The sequence below is a fragment of the Strigops habroptila genome, chromosome 3 (assembly GCF_004027225.2).
Source record: "Strigops habroptila isolate Jane chromosome 3, bStrHab1.2.pri, whole genome shotgun sequence".
In the NCBI taxonomy this organism is placed as follows: Eukaryota; Metazoa; Chordata; class Aves; order Psittaciformes; family Psittacidae; genus Strigops; species Strigops habroptila.
This window is the reverse complement of record NC_044279.2, coordinates 67117599-67134964: the sequence shown is the minus strand read 5'-3', so window position 1 is coordinate 67134964 and position 17366 is coordinate 67117599. Positions and strand designations below refer to the sequence as shown.

General features: G+C 41.2%; 1 protein-coding gene across 4 annotated transcripts in view; it reads left to right on the top strand.

Annotated features, from left to right (window-relative positions):
• The window catches only part of DENND5B (DENN domain containing 5B), a 115673-nt gene that overhangs the window by 77291 nt on the left and 21016 nt on the right, over positions 1 to 17366 (top strand). For 3 of the 4 annotated variants that reach the window (XM_030479838.1, XM_030479837.1, XM_030479839.1), the window contains 4 exons: positions 1520 to 1670; positions 12412 to 12505; positions 15849 to 15980; positions 16817 to 16969. In XM_030479838.1, coding sequence (XP_030335698.1) covers positions 1520 to 1670; positions 12412 to 12505; positions 15849 to 15980; positions 16817 to 16969 — 530 coding nt within the window. Of the gene's footprint in view, positions 1 to 242; positions 330 to 1519; positions 1671 to 12411; positions 12506 to 15848; positions 15981 to 16816; positions 16970 to 17366 lie in introns of all 4 variants that reach the window. The other variant, XM_030479840.1, reaches the window with a different exon arrangement.

Sequence of the window (17366 nt, the reverse complement as noted above, 5' to 3'; positions counted from 1 at the left end):
ATGCATTTTCAAATTACACTTGAGTTTCTTACTGCGCAAGTATTTATTTCATTTCCAAGTAATACGGGGAAATTACGCTCTTAAATTTGTTGGGACACATATTAATGAACTGGGGTAAACACACATTTCTCATGTGGGGATTTTTTTGTATAATTCCTTCAGAGCATTTTGCTTGATATAAATGTGGCAGAAATAGAAATCCTGTGTCTACTTAACTATCTAAAACCAATTCTAATTTGCAGGTCGACTGTCTATTCAGCGTCTAGTTTTGGTAGATATTGTGGCACCGGAACCTCATTTTCTGTCTTGTGAAAAGCAGCAAACGGATAGTAATACCGACTTTCTTTCATATTTGCCATTCACAATATATGTGACCCTAGCACCGATCCAGCACCTGTTTGTTTAACTTATTATTTTCGGAACCCTTCAAACCCTCTGACCCCACACTACCCAGCCCTTTTCTCCAAAAGAAAACCTTATGAAGCGATTATTTATTTATTCTTTTAGTGGAGAAAAAAAGTTGCTGAATTTCTAAGGATAAAGTATGTAAATCTCCTGACAGTTTCTTTCCCATCACGGTTTTTATAAAATAGGAGATGAGTTCTGTGTTGTTCCTGACAAATGGAAAATGGATTTAGCTTCCACATTCTGCATATTTATTCACTAGTTGTGATATGCTGAAAAGAACAGGCCTGCCCGTTAGTGGATGGGCTATAAAGAGTTGAATATTAAAGTTGCTAATTAAATGCTGATTTCCCCCATACACCTCCTTTCCCCTTTCCTTCACAGTGCATCTGACTCAATGTTGAGAGGGTGACAGATTTCACCCTGCTTGAGATTTGAGATGAAATCCTCATGTTCTTAAAGCAAATGACTGAACTGCATTAGTCTTGGCGGAGCTGAAATTCCTCTCTGATCTTGCCATAGTTTCCTCCCCTCTTTCCAAGCATCTGTTCATCTTCTTGATGCTGCTCAGACCTTGTTACAGTTAGCTATGGTTTTTGAAGGCCTGTCATCCAGTAATGACATATCTAATTTCAGGAGAAGGGTCATGATAGGTGCCAAATGTTTGTAAAACTCGAGTATTGCCTCCTGTACAGCTGCCCAGGCAGACATGTCTGGGGCAGAGCAAGGTGCCTGACCCCACAGAGAGTTGCAACTGTCCTTAGAGGTCTCCATTCTGCTGAAGGAGTGTTAAAACCAAACAGTGAATTGCAGGGAAAGATTGGACTGCTCTTGTCAATTCATAACGCATCTCATAGGCTCCTGTAAATCCTTGCTCGCTTAACAGCTGACTTGCTTGTGCTAGTGCTGCTTGTGTTGGGTGAAGAAACTAAAAGCAACATAACAGCGCAGATGTTCCCTCACTTCTGTGAGTGACAGAATTTTGGGTTTAAAGTCACTGTTTAACTTTTATAGAGCATTTTCAGGGATCGGAGCATGACCACTTCTGTTGTCATAGCATGTGTCTTCAGGTGGTTCACTAAAGTGGTTGTTCACCTGTGACTGTAACTTGCAGCTCAGTCCATCGAGCAGCGGCTGATGAAGATCGATCACACAGCTATCCACCCGCACTTACTTGATATGAAGATTGGCCAAGGGAAATATGAACAAGGATTTTTCCCAAAGTTGCAATCGGATGTCTTGGCAACGGGACCCACAAATAACAAGTAAGCACAGGTTTTATTTTCTGGATGTGAAAGCAGGTTTCTCATACAAAAGATTCACATCATTGAACAGAAGTCCTAATTTTGGATGGCTCTGACCAGACTAATGAACCCTAGCAACTCTTTCCATTTCTGGTTTGTATGGGCTGCAATTATTGAAGTTATAGCCATGGTTTGGGTTATGTTAGAAAACTTTAGCTCTGGTTTTGGGAAGATTCCTCAGTACTGTTTTCTACTGAGTGGTAAGTACCGTGTCTTCTCATACATACTTTTAGTTTTATTATTGCCATAATAAATTTAAAATTCACTTCTTTGCTGTTTTTAGATTCTGAAAGAAATTTTGCTATTGAAACCTCCACACCATCATACGGAATTAATGCCCACTCTGTTTCTCTTTTTTCTTTAGCTGTTATTATATGACCCGAAGATTTTTATAGCTTTCTTTCAGTTTCCACTTTGAAATAACCTGGAAAAATAACTTTGTGAGGGTGGAAAGTATGTGGTTCCATACCTTGGAGTTCTTTTCTGATTCTGATAAGGTTCTGTAGTGCTCTTTAATATGAAGGTAGGAGTACCTGTAGCTGTGGAATTGAGCATGTCATTACATAGTTAATTTACATAATGTAAAATGAGAACCTGGAGTACTGCTACTCTTTACATTTATACAGTTATAATGTAAAGGAAGTGCTGTAAGTTACTTTTTTCATTTTCTGTCTTCTCTCAAAACCCAGGAATGAGGGGGTTTTCTCCCCCTTCAAAAATGGTAGATTTGTGCATCAGTGATTACTACTTCATGAAATTATTAGCTCAAGCCCTCACTCCCAGTTTCTGTGGTAGGTCACAGATAGATCTGAGAGCTCCAATAGCTATGACTGTCCAAATGTTAAAGCTAGCTCTTGTTTTAGGCATGTGCATGCACGCACACTGCTCTGAGCTCCTGTATGAGGTGCCCACTCAATTCTATTTATACACCTTTTGTGCACCCCAGTGCTAGCTAATTCCTTTTTTATAACCTACTAGGAATAAAACTTGCAAATGATAAAATAAGAGATCCTTAAGCATTGAGTGTTTAAAGAATTTTAGTTCTTCAAAAGAAATAAAAAAAACCCCACCAAACAACCAAAAGGAGGGATGCAGATTTCCAAGTTCCTTTGTTTGCCACAGAGACAGAAGTTTAGGGGTAATGCTACCTTGAGGAATGGAGGATTTCTTCATCTTGTGGGATGCTGTGTTTAGCAGTCTGCCTCTTATCCTTATGGTGGGTTTCAGTTTTACAGTGTCAGCAACAGTGTGAGTGTGCCCAGCCTGCTCAGAGTGGCTTGTATCTTCTGGCTCTACTGCAGAATCTTAGTGAATCTATGAATAAGCATCAAATTAAAAATAGTTTTCCTTATGCCTTCTGAGATGCTTCTCTTATATTGGTGCCTATTCTAAAATGTGACTTTAACTCCTTCAGTGATGATTTTGATTTAGATAGCTGGTTTTGGTCTTCAAATTGCAGCATGTTTCAGAATTTGTAAGTACCAAAATCCTATTACTTACCGCAAAGCGATGTCAAAGTGACAAATGTTTGGAATTCCTCCAGTTATATATTGCCAAAAAGGTTTGTAATTGGAAAATCTCTAGACCATCTGTTTCTATCTTTCTGCTTCCTGGCTTTTTATGTGAGCAGCTGAGAGGACTCTTTCTCTTTCATTTAGGATATATAATTCTGATGAATTTACACCCACGTAAAAAATAGATAGCCTTTTCATGCTCTCTGCAAATACAGCATAACTCTTATGACCACAAAATCAGTTGAAGTGTAGCCTTTAATTTGGTTTTCCAAGTGTATGTTTCTTGGAGATATCTTATACTTGCATATGGGACTGGGTCTTTGTATATGGGGATGGGGGAAGAGAACATTTCAGCTACATTCCCAGGTACTTCAGATGGAGCTAATTGTGTGTGTTCATGAAGTCAATGCAAAGGATATTGTTACGTAGATGAGAATTATTTTTGTATACTTCATTCTACATAGCAAATTTTGTCCTGGATGTTGTAAGTAAGTGTATTTGCAGGGGGAAGAAATTAGAAAAGGTAAAGAAAAATCATTACCATTTACTCTCCTGCTTGACAGTCGAATAAACCAATTCAAAGCTGTTTTAATGAAAACCTGTCCTCACTGGCCAGCAATCAGATTTTTATTGCTTTTCTTTCTGGGTAGATAAGCTAACAAATACATAACTAGAGCTCATAATGTTATCGAGCTATTTCCTTCCTGTAACCAGGCAGAACGCCGACAGTTACTGGGCTGTTGTATGTATATCTAAATCAGAAATATAATGCAAAGAATAAACACTTTTAATTCTAGATCCTGTATGTGATCCCAGAAAACCACATTGCCTAGACAGGCAGAAATTGGTGTTTGGGAGACGAGGTGTCTGGCTCTTGTTTGCTGAGCATGGAGAGAAGGGCTTGGGGACGGAGGGAGGGCTGACAGTCATGTTGGATTGCTTCCACCTAAACGCAGCTGGAAGCAAATGTTGATCACATTATCATGTGTAAGTGTTAAAACACCGAAGTCTGTCATACAAGTGAAGTCTGATAATGTTTCACCTGTCATCCCGTGGCCATGCTCAGCAGCATGCTTTGCCCCGCTTCTGTCACTCTCCTGCTTCCCCTCAGGGTGTCCTTTAAAAGGCTGGTCAAGGGGGTGAACCTGTGCTCCTCTGGCCCCAGCCAGCGTCACACTGCTTGCTGCTTTCTCTCACCTGCTTGGTCATTTTTGGGTCAGTTGAACAACTCCTCTTATATTTGCTCCTGCTCTTACCAGCATGCAGACTTCAGATGCCTGCTTTAGGGCTCATGCGTGTCATTAGGGCTTGTCTCCACCTCTTCCCCTGTGGTGGTCAGGAAATGTAGACTTGCTCAGCTAAGCAAGAACTTCATCGAACATAACTCCAAACTTCAAATTACTGCAAAGAAATGAAAAGTTTAAAAACAAGCAAGTAAAACCCCACAAAACCAAACCCCAGACAAACAAAAAACCCCACCACAAACCCTCACCTCTATAAAACTGGAGACTAGGCTCCCAGGTATAGTTTGCCTAATCATCTCTTTGATCAAAACTGCCAGAACATGGAAAGACAGTAACTGTAGAATATGCAGACCTAAACTTAAGCAAAACACGATAACTGTTGTATCCAAATTATTTCTGTAAATTAAAAGAAATACTATTTTTCTGTAAAGAAAAAAAGCAATTAATCCCAGCTAACAGCAGTTAAAAAAAAAAAACAAACCCACAATCCCCTCCCAGTTCTGTCCTCTTTCCCATCAGGAAACAACGTCCCACTTGAGGGATTCCCTCTGCACTCATTGCCTTCGATACATCCCCCTCATCGTGGGAAAGCCTTCTGAATCTACAGAGAGCAGCTGCAGCTTCCTCTGGGTACAACAGCAGCCCATCCACGCTGCTCTAACCTTGGAAAGCAGTGGCTTCTGCAGAAGTCCTCCTAGAAAGCGTCCCAGGAGAAAACAGGCCACAGTCCCTCAGGCAGTTTGCCATGATTCTGGAAAAGAGCTGCAGTTTCCTGAGTCCTCCTTTCCTTTGTCAAAACCCAGCACCACATTGTGGTTCCTACATTTTCCCCTCTTCCTTCCCCATCTGCATTTTCTGCCAGGCTTTTAAAATTGTAGGTGGGACTGCTCTGGGTGATGCTTTTGCAATGATTCAGGAGAGGAATTTGAATGATAAAAAGCCAAGCAACATAAACACTTCATGGTTTTTCATTAGCTAATTGTTAAATTAGGGTGAATATGCTTACAGTGCAAAATTAAAACAATGAAACAAGCTGTGTTTTCAGTCTAATTGATTACCTTCTAACTTAATTTGTACTAAGAAGCTTGATAAATGAGATTAAATATTGCAGAGGAAACCATTGATTGCACACCAAGCATGGAAATATATCCGCATTCTGGGAATTTATAGTGAATGCCTGCAGAGAACTGAACTGATTTTTTTTTTTTTTTTTTTAAATCCTAATTTCTTTTGGTTTTCAAAGGAAGGTTTTGCTTTGTTACACATTTACAAAATGGCTTAAATTATACTTTTTTGCCTTTCTCTTTGTTTAGCCCTGTTTTTCCCACCTTCCTCATCTGAGCTCCGCTTTCCTCCTCACTTCCTTCCCTGATCAGCCTGTTTCCTCTTTCCATTCCTGGCCACTTCTTTCTCCTGAGCTCTCTCACTTGTACCCCTGCTTCCTCTGAGCTTCGTGCTTTTGTCTGTCTTCTGTATCCTACCTGACCTGCAGTGATCCCCAAAGGAGGGTGCAGTCCATGTCTTCAAGCACAGAACTTGGTATACTTGGCCTCCTAACCTCAGCCTTCAGCGATGTGTAGCTCTTACCCAAGAAGCAGATTTCAAAAGCATTTCTTTGCTTTCTCCAGGCATTTGTTCCTGTGCTGTGTTTTGCTGAACTCACCACTGTGTCAGTGTCTATTTGTAAAAATCATGCGTTAGGATTGTATGACATTGGTTTATTGTCGTGCTCCAGTATATGGAGGCCACAGGACCTGTGTGGGCACTGTCCTGTGGCCTCCATCACCAGCCCTCCCTTCAAATTGTGAACTGCCCAGGGTTTATCTGCCCGGGGCTTTGGGTCTTCTCATTTTTAAACAGGATACTGTTTGTTTATTCACTTGCATTTAATATTGGTTAATGCTTTTTAAAAATGTATCATAAATATAATGCAAAGTGGGTGCTGAATCTCTATATGATGATTGATAGAATTCATTCTGGTTTTAACTATAGTATTTTTTTTATGGGGAACGATCCCTCTCTTGTATTGAGTGCTTCATACTGTACAGGCTTTTTCTACCTCCTTATCTGTTGGGTGCTGTTTTAAGGCTGGATGGCTTCACTGAAGCTTTCTTTTTAATCAAGCCAAACAATTGCATTTTCAAGTAATATAGACTTGCACTTCTGCAAGTGTATCTAAATTAGCAAGAAATGAATCAGCAATGAGCCATCCACACGCAATGCTGATGTTATTTAAACTTTGCAAGTAGTAAAAGTTCACTTTTTATGTATGAAAATCTGAAATAAGCAGCTCCTATCCATTAGCACCTCTCCTATGAAGACAGACTGAGAGAGTTGGGCTTATTCAGCCTGGAGAAGAGAAGGCTCCAGGAAGACCTTAGAGCAGCTTCCAGTACCTAAAGGAGGCTACAAGAAATCTGGAGAGGGACTTTTTACAAGTACATGTAGAGACAAGACAAGGGGGAATGGCTTTAAACTGAAAGAGGGGAGATTTAGATTGGATATTAGGAAGAAGTTCTTCAGTATGAGGGTGGTGAGACACTGGCACAGGTTGCCCAAAGAAGCTGTGGCTGCCCCATCCCTGGCAGTGTTTAAGGCCAGGTTGCATGGGGTTGGGGCAACCTGCTCTAGTGGAAGGTGTCCCTGCCCATCGCAGGGGGGGTTGGAACTAGACGGTCTTTAAGGTCCCTTCCAACCCAAACTATTCTGTGATTAGGTAACCCAATATAGCAACCTACTTGCAGGTGCAATGAAAATATTAACCACTCATGTTCAAATACTTTCATTTTCAAGAATAAAGTGTGACTGACAATCTGTGCTTAAAAGTGGTTTCTGAAATAGGAACTATGTTCTATGGGAACTATGTGCCTGATGGGTGAGTCTCTCGAGTGCTCTTCTGCTCAACTAGTGCAAGGTGGTAAAAGGGCAATTAACTTGTTTCAGTTAATATATCATTTTAAAATAGCTGTGCAGAATTAAAGCTCACAGGGAAAAATGTGTGTCAAACCCTTGCATCCTCTATTCTGTTTACTCTTCCTTGAACAGCATTACTGTCTCAAGGGAGTTTGCAAATTAAATACAACTCAGGGCACTGATTTGTCAGAGCTGTAAGGGGTGATGCTGGCAAATTACTACTGCTGTTCCTTGCAGAAGATGGCGGTTGTGGGTATCACCCCTTTAAATCACTTTTCATACAATCTGACAAGACAGCCTGTCAGTGCAAGACCACTCTCTGCAAGATATTTTGCTCATTTTTGTCCACCCAATGAGCAGTTTAAAAGCTTTCTTGTTCAGCCCTACAGAAGAGATGGAAAAGGTGCATTAATCTCTATTTGAGCCTTCATCCTCCTTACTGCGGAGCAGTGTGTACAGAGCAGATTCACAGTTCAGAACCCCTCCCCTGTCAGCCCATCCGTCATCGGGTGAAGCTTGGTTTCAGCCACCCTTTTAATTTCTCTGGTCCGATGTGTGTTTGGCTTGGAATCTCCATCTAGTCCCATGCAAAGTACATACGAACCTAAGCAGATTACAGGTGCAGTCTGTGTGTATTTAAAATGTTCAGGCTGCACGCATGCTTTTGGGGGATTTGGTGGAGGGTGTAGTACAGCTGCGTGCTAATTTGTGAATACAGAAACACAGTCAGTTAACTCCTTTGATGGAAGCATATAGGTAAAAGGGGTATTGTCATGATTTGCAGACATAAATAGCAGTCTGCCTCAGGAGGTGGTCTGTATGTGAAGAGATTTAGGTTCTGTCCTACAGACAAGTGTATTCTTCCTTCTCTCTGTTGTCACTGTAAATAGATTGTGAATTACAATAGTGATTTTCATAGTGATGGCAATATTAGTTAAATCTGTCTGTGAATGAAGTTCTCTAGCAGCATATTGCATATATTGCAGTATATATCCTGTCTCTTACACCCATGTCTGGTTTGGGTAGACATAATTTCTTCATTTCTTCACGGACCTTTTTAAAGAGGTGCAGGGGGGAAAGGTAGGTGGGGAGAGAGTGATGTACATGTGGTTGCAGTCCAGCACGGCCAGTCCTTGGTGTGAGGCTGCTGTTCTGCTAGACTGGTTTCTGACAGCTCAGCTTTGATGCTGACTACCTTACCATTTTTATAACAGAAATTAGGCATCACAGGTTAAGTATCACCTTTTCCAAGTGTCACCTTTACATTTTCTCCAACCTCTGCAAACCTATTCTTATGCTTGTTGGGTCTAATTCGATCTTAAACAATACTGACTTCGCTGTCTTCATGTTAAAAGGGTCTTAGTTGGAGGTGCCTTCGTTTCGTTTCTCTACATTGAACAGAGCAGTTTTCCCTGGTCTCTCCTCTGAAATATCACTGCTTTTTTACAGTCCCTGGAAGTGAAGAGCCTTTACCTTTGGGCATGGGAGTTAGATACAAAGAGACTACTGAAATGAGCCTTTTCACCCTTCTTCACGTAGGCAGCTTGTGCGGGGGGCTCCACAACACAGTGCCTGAGCTGTGGCTGCTTCATCCCCAGAGACTTGGTGCTCGCAGCAGTGCCTCTGCTGTGAGGAGTAAATGAAACATGATAGTAGTCCATGCTCATGGCTCTAAAGGCAAAAAATAAAGGGGAGAAAACATTTTTGGGGGGTCAGGAGGACTGCAACAACATGTAGTTTGGCAGCAGTGCTGATGGAAGGGCAGGGACAAGTCCAGAGGACTTCATCTCCTCTGGCATCTGCTGCTCATGGGCAGAGGTGGCAGAGGTTTAGCCCAAAAGCCCAAGATCAAGGGATGACAGCAATCAGGCATTTGCTCATGTGAGTACAGCCTTCCTCGCTGCTTCAGCAGCACCAGGGCTGAGGTGTGAATAAGGCAGCAGCTCATCCCAGCAGGGCAAGGAGAGGCACCCACATGGGATTGCAGCAATCCAAAGGAGGTGAAATGACCTCTGGTGAGGGCTTTCACCCCCCTTAATTCCTTTTACTGACAGAAGGGAGAGGCAGAGTAGTGTAAAACGCAATCTCTGCTGATGATGGGAGGGAATGGTTATTACTATATTGAAGCGTTATTTTGGGAAAATTCTCCGTGGCCCAGTAAAGAAAAGGCTTTAGTAGATTTAGCTGCTTAATCCTGCTTATCTGCTGTTAGATCTTCACCAAATCTCCTGGAGAGATTCAGAGCAGCATCTGAATGCACAGACCTCACCCAGCACCCCAGCAGCTCCTCTTCCTAGCTTAGAGGTTGGGGAAGAGGGAACGCATAGCTCGCTGCATGTGTAATTGCTCCAGCTCATGAGCAACAGGTTTTTTCCATAAATGTCCAATGATCTTTACATTTGCATGTATAGTTCTGATTAATAATCTGGAGAATGGTCTGTGCCTTCTCCCAGATGGAGAACAGGGCTAGAATTAACTGAAAATGCTTTAACGATGGTGTATTACTTTTGTGGATTTATTTCTGTGGATTTCATTCTGCTTTCACCTTCGGTGAGACATGTTCCCTCAAAGGATGCTTCTAGCAATTCTTACATCTTCCAGTAAGTGCAGAAGTGCAGGTTGAGAGGGATCCAAACTTTTTCTAGAATTCAGAAAATAACATATAAATTGGAGCAGAAAAATATGATGTGGGTAATATTTGATCTCTAACTTAACATTGCAATGTATTACTGGCATTCTGTTGTGTGAAATGTAAGCGTTGTACTAACTCACAACAAATGGGAGGTCTCCAGAGCCAGGTAGCTAAAGTCACTGTGTTTGAGGGGCTATTCTTTATGCTACATTTCTGCTTGTTGAGATTATTAAATTGTAGGGCTTTATTTCCCCTCTCTCAGTCATCCAATGAGGCATTGGGTATTGCTTCTGAAAAAAATAAGTGGTGACTTATTAAACTCACAGGCTGTATATTTTTAAGACTTCTGAGGAGGTGCAAAGACACTTATGTCAGTAATGTATTCCTCTGAGAAGCTAGCAGCGTTTGCTGTGCAGACACCTATTGAGCTGATTTGTTTAGTTACCAGAGACTTGAGGCTACATTGCTTTAAAAATAAATTTCTTCTTTTATGGGATGGTGAGGTGCTGAACCATAATTACATGCAGACCCAGATGTTTATTTCTTACTTTGTACTCATTTTCTTGATGTTATTTGGGAGGTAGGAAGTGACTTAGATTTGATTATAAAAACTGTAGTTCGTGTGACTTTTTCCCTTTTTATGTGTGCAGTTAGCCAAAATTTGGTCTTCAGTTGACCCACTGGTGGAATTGGTGGAGATAGTTAGGTACATATATGCAAAGAGGAGGTTTGTTCACCAGGGATCACATCCCTGCACTTCTCTTGAACCAGTTTCCCCTCCCTATGCATCCCCAAACAGTTGCTGAACATGTCAGGACCCTAGTCCAGCTTTGTTTCCTCCTCCAGGTGTGCATCTGTTTACATGTCACCAGCTGAAAGTCCTTGCCCACATAATTTAGATCTCACATCCTATTTGTATGTGCTCCTGTTTGGGGTACATACAGAAATAGATGGGTTGGGAACTGAAGGCTGCTGCTGTCCTCACCAATACCACCTGTGTGGAGAGGATCACCAAGCAGACACTTCTGTCTTTGATGTGGGTATGTCTAGGTTTCCCTCTGTATAGATATATCAAAGGAAGACAACCCAAATCCCAGAGGCTCTGCCTGTTGATCACAGGTCCTGTAGAAGAAGCCATCTGAGACCAGTTGCTTATTCATACATCCTGGCAGGCACTGGAGCTGGATGCTGCCCTGGGCAGGATTTGTGTTCTGCTTTGCCTTGGTTTTGTTCTTTAAATTCTGGGTGCAGGAGAGAGACAGCTGACTGCATGAAGCAACTGAAAGGATATACGCTTGGAGGCTTTTTTTAATCTCTATTTGAAAGATATTTTTAATTTTAATAAATGCAACCACAGTAATTAAGTAATCTCATTCTGAAGATACAGCCTTCCTGTCCATTAAGATACTTATTTTTAATGCTTGATAGGTTGCTTTTAACAGCGTTATTTCAGCTTTCTTTTATAAATAATGTATTAATGTCTTTATTCTCTGCATCAGTTGAGCATTTTTGTTTTCAAGGATTTGACAGAAGGCTATGGTATCCTTAGAAAATCTACAGTCAGACTAGAAAGTCCTTGGGACAGAAATATCTTGTTTTGGCATAAAGAAGTTTGGACATTTGGAAGCTTGGGCACTTTCAGCCTTAAGGTTGCTGGGTTTCAAACCTGGTTACCAAGTGGCTGCTTTCAGGCAACAGCTTCAGATGAGGGAAAAATTCAACTGGGCAGATATGAATATGTAGAAAACATAAAGGCTTTCTGTGGTATTTTGAAACTCTAAGCAAAAAAAGATATGGTGAAGACAGCAACACGATTAATCCCAGGAACATCAACACCGTTTGTAGCCTTTAGGCGTAGATGAACCCAATATCGCAGTAGTTCCTATTGCAATAAGAATTTGCTCTAAAATTATTTCGGGGGGTATCATGGAAAGTGGAGAAAGGAGAAGCACCACCTCTCACAAAAGTGGAAAATCTTAGAAGTTGTGAAAGTTGTTTCATTTTGTTTGTTCCTACAGGCACCATTTTTATCAAACTTCAGCAAATGCAGCAAACAATGGTGGTGTTGGGTAACTAAGTACAGCCATTTACCTAGTGGTGGCATCAATGTTGTGGCATGACCTGCATTTTGGGTAACACAGGAGCTCTCACTGGAGACCTGGCAAGCAGCGGGCATGTTTCCATCAGGGCTGTTGTCCCTTGGGTGCGCACTGGCCTATCACCAGCCAGGCGGTTTCCCACGGGGAGGTCAGATACCAGCTTGCACCTGTGTCTGCTGCAGGTCCAAGTTTGTGCTTTCACTTCTCCTGCTGCAATCGGATGTCCTCTGGCTCCTGACCCAGGCTTTCCCTCCCGATGTGTCTTCCACTCACGTGTCTTGTTTCTCTCTGACTTGACAGCCGCTGGGCCAGTCGCAGCACCACCACGCAGCGGAGGAAGGACCGCCTGCGGCAGCACTCAGAGCACATTGGGCTGGACAATGATTTGAGGGAGGTAGGTGGCATCTTCTGCAAGTGGCACAAGCGTGGGATCCAGGGGGTGAGGTTTAGGCAAATGATGTGTTATTGCTTTGCGCAGTTTTGTGGCTATGCTAAGGTTTGTATAGGTCTCTGTAGCCGTTTAGATGCCGCTTGTCACAGATGCTTGTGTATGTTATGCAACTTCAAAGCACACAACATAAATAAAATGCTTTTATGATTTTGGAATAAGGCAGCCCCTTTGTCGTCAGGAAAATGGCTTAGTTGCTGATTTAAACCCTGGTTGTGTTACTGCATGTTACTGGGTACAGCTGCCGGGTTCTGGTCAGAGTGAAGGTCTCTGGAAAAGTCAAGTCCTTGAATAAATGTCAGTGCTGTGAAGGTGAATGAGGCAGGGCTGCTTCTTTTTTTAAAGGAATTTTTTTTTTCTCTCTCTCACAAAGATTCCTGACATGAGTAAGCCTATTTGAAAGGTTAAGACTTCGGGGCTTTTTATGCCTAAAGCTTGGAAACTCCTATGCATCTTGTAAATGTCAGTCACATGCACACATTTCCTTCCCATCTTTTCAGTTTCTTCTACTTCATTAAATACTTTCTGCCATATTATTCCATTGATGTCCATGTGCTTCTTCTGTATGGCACTAGCAAAAATAAAACATTCATGCTGTTTTGTGGTAAATCTTGTTGAATTACGTTGGCCAGTGTTGGCATTTGCCCTCGGAAAGAACCCAAATGGGTGAGTGGACTCTTGAGCCACAGTTTCGAATGATGTTTCATGGAAACTCAGCAAAACAGCACTTGTATGTTTGTTGCTATTTTTGCTAACATGGCTTTGCAAGTGTATTTTAAACGTTGCCTCGTGTGTCATATCTCAGCAGAGCCTTTTCAATATTTTGTCATGTATTTACTTTCTTCTTTTTTTGGCTGTGGATCATATGCATGCCTCTTTTGCTTTGTCTCTTCTTTCTTTCTGGCTATTCTGCCATTGGGGCATCTGCCTCCTCTTAGCCATCGGAGGAGCTTTTGCTTCGTCAGAACTCAATGGCCTTCTGGGAGTGGGATCAGGGACCACCCCCTCCTGCACGGCCTCCTAAAAAATCCTTCTCTGAATGCTGCCTGGTATGTTTTAGTTTTTCTTGTTGAAACTGCTTTGAGATATTGTTAGTGTGAGGAACTGCTGTCTTCACTGCGTCTCCAACCTCTCCCTGTCTCACAGAGCACATACCTGTAGCACTCAGAAGTGTGGTTATAATCAGAAAAGTAGCTGGAAATCAGCTCTAGGCTTCCACACCAGCTCCCTGGCAAACATGAAAGCTCCAAGGCTGAAAGACAAGAATCTTGTTTTGCTTCATTTTTTCTCATGTTTCTCACCTGGCAATTCAACTTAGGGGGTCCAATCCTAGAAGCATTGCTTTCTGACTGCTGGATCATCGCATCCCAGTGTGGAAGAGGGCGGTGGTGTGTGGATGCTGATAAACAGGCAAAGGCCGATCAGTTGGTTTTCTCATCCTAGCCTTATTCTTCTCTTGAACCTACAAGAGTTAATATTTTTTCTTTTTTATTTTGGTAGAATAACAAGGCATACAATGAATAAAGTAAGGTTATCCACATTTGGTACTCTTCAGAATATAACCACACTTTGCATTTTATTTTTTCCTTTACATTTAGAAAGAAATACTAGATTTCCTAATTATATATTCCCTGTATTACTCTTTCACTGGTCTTGTTGCTAATTTTTGCACTGAGTTAGATGGAAATCACTTGTGATGTTGCTTGCTGAACAACATGCTGTGATTTTTCTTTTAAATTTATTTCCATGGGTAGTTTTTCAACTATTTTTAAGTCCTTACAGTATAGGTGAAACTGTAATTACCTAGCTGAGCACTTCTGTTGAACAGTTTTCTGTGGCAGAACCCTACATGCTTGTCTGACCTGTTGGACTGATGTTAAGTGGTTCTTGTCCAAATTTTGTATTGAAAAAAACCAACTGTGTCAGAAAAACTGTTCTCCCCAATTTAAAAAAAAAAAAAAAAAAAAAAAAAAAGGGCTATTTCAATGCGTTTGGATTTTGCTTTTGATTTTCCTGGTCTAGCGGAAGGTGCCCCTGCACATGCAGCAGGTTGGAACTAGATGATCTTTAAGGTCCCTTCCAACCCAAATCATTCTATGATTCTATGCAATAAATTGTTTTCTACACAGACAGAAAGCTCTAAGGATGCAGCAGCCGCAGTGACCTCTCAGTTCTCCAGAAACCCACCCAGCAGCAGCACTGGGTCACTGGGGGGATGTGACCCACTCATCTCAATGGGAAGAGCAGTCATTGTCACATACCGTCCCCAAAAGGGGCAGCATTAACCGGATAAAAACACGATGGAAATGGAGCATTCCTACACCAGGCTATGAGCACTGGGTTTCAATACTTTTATTTGGCAACATTCTATTCTCTTACTCATTTTAACAAAAACTTTATGAATTAATGCATGGACAACTTTTTGATAGGCTTCATATTTGCACACCTAAATGAGGCCAACTTCTTAGCTCTGCTCATCGTGTAGCCCTCTGACTGATGGTGGGGGCAGAGGACACTTGTTGATTGATTTGGGGGTTTTGGCTTAACAAAAGCACCCCACCCCTGAACAACAAGGCAGTGGAGCAGGAAGGTTTAAAAGTCTTTTATTATAGCTTGGATTTATTTTTTTTAAAGAATATGCTAAATTTTGTCCATACTTCTCAGTTGCGACCCCACAGTAAAAACATGAATAATTCTAAATGTCAGTTTTGTTTAAGATGAGCTTCACTTGTAATTAAGAAGTTAATTGAGAAGAAAATCAAGTCTCATTTTTCCCACATAAACTACCCAGATGAAAAATAATGGATGAATCTTTCTCATTCACTAGGCATGTTTCTGCTTATTATAATTTATTTTCGAAAGATTTTTTTTCAATTCCTCTATAGTCTGGTCAAAAATTAGACAAATGGCTTTTAATTTTTTTTTTTTTTTTTTTTTTAAGTGAGAATCAAATAACAATGGAGAGAAACTTGGTGTTTTGACTTTATTGCTGAATGAAGGTATTGCGCTTTTATGCACTTGCTGTGGCTAACTTTGTGCTAGTGGGTAACAGCACAGTTCACTAGCTAACCTTGACTGTTTCAGTACCACACCAGAAAATATCTTGCTTTTCCTGTTGTCAGAAGGAAGCATTCCACTTCTCCAGCCTGACATCTAAACATCAGGCCAATCATGATTTTGTTCCTAGATTAACACTAGCTCATTCCTTTTCACCAGCATTTGCTTGCCTAGGATTAGGATGAGAGTCCCTCCAACTTGTAATATCTAAAACTATTCTGTTTATTTTTAGAAATACATGCAGGAGGCGAGGAGTTTAGGAAAAAATTTAAGGCAGCCCAAACTCTCAGACCTCTCTCCAGCTGTGATTGCACAGACCAACTGGAAATTTGTGGAAGGGTTACTGAAGGAATGTCGCATGAAGGTAGGTCCCCCTCATGTGCTCTCCCCTCGCTTACACTGAGCCTACATAGCATTGCAAGTGGTGTCCTCAAAGTCCTTCACAGCTGGAATGGCGTTGGTCTGTTGGTATACCAGCCTATTGCAGGCTAGGTATCCCTTTAGTGTTATATCTTTCAACTGCTAGAAAAGAAAGGAGCATATTATCACTCTTCTTTTTGTGCAGTCAGAGTTGGTGGAAACAGTAAAAAGGGCAGGAAGGAGAATCAGCATGATCAGACATCTTAGGGAGGATTTCCTTTAATTGTTCATATTTACATGTAGCCTAAACATAACTCGAGGGCTTGAGACTCTAAGTCAAAAGGGAAGCATTCAGCATGTGCAACTGTTGTGCATGTTTTTATGCAGAGCAAATTTAAGTACAGTAGTTTCTAATATTAAAGAAGCTTTTATAGCCATGGAAATACGACTTCTTTGTGTCAGTTGCAGTTGGTGGTATACTGTATTACCTGAGTTTAATAGCTGTAACAAGAATAAAACCAGGTACTGAGTAGGGCTGAAAATGTATCTAGTCTATAATCCATTTTTGATAGTGATCTATAGTAGATCATCAGGGTAGGAATAGGACAACAGATAAAGGGTATAGAAATAGGACAGCATGGAGTAATCATGCAATTATTTTGTTTATAATTCTTTTTAACTTACAATTTCTGTAAAGAGATTTAAAGTTTCTCTGGTCAGGCCATTAGCAATGGTCTCTAGATTAAGCATGTTTAAGTAAACTAATCTATAAATTCTTTCCCTTGCTGGATAATGTTTTTAGAAACCTTTGGAGATTTTTTTCATTCCTTTTTTTTATAGACTAAACGCATGTTGGTAGAGAAGATGGGCCATGAAGCAGTTGAGCTGGGACATGGAGAAGCCAACATAACAGGTCTGGAGGAAAATACATTGATTGCTAGTCTCTGTGATCTGCTAGAAAGAATCTGGAGCCATGGCCTGCAGGTCAAGCAGGTTGGTAACTGGAAAGTCGGGGCTTTGTGTGTACAGTACTCTAGCAAATACTGAATGCCATCTCTACCTTTTAAGCTGCTACTCAGTGGTATCATTCCAACATAAAGTGGGAGGTATCTTTGGGCTCAGAGTTCCTGGTTCATATCTTCATAGAATCATAGAATAGTTAGGATCCTGTGTAAGGGTCTGAAGAATTTGGGGGTTTGTTTGGGGTGGATTGCTTTATGTTTTCGTTTTTTCGATTTGACAAGTACCTCTGGAAATGGCAAGGATGATGTCAAATAGGTGTTTGGTTTCTTCTCTTTCAACCTTCACATGAGAAACCCAGGTAGAGGACAAAGAAATAAGGTGGGTGGTATGACTGCTAGGCCAGTGGTATGGTCCTGTACTTTTCCTG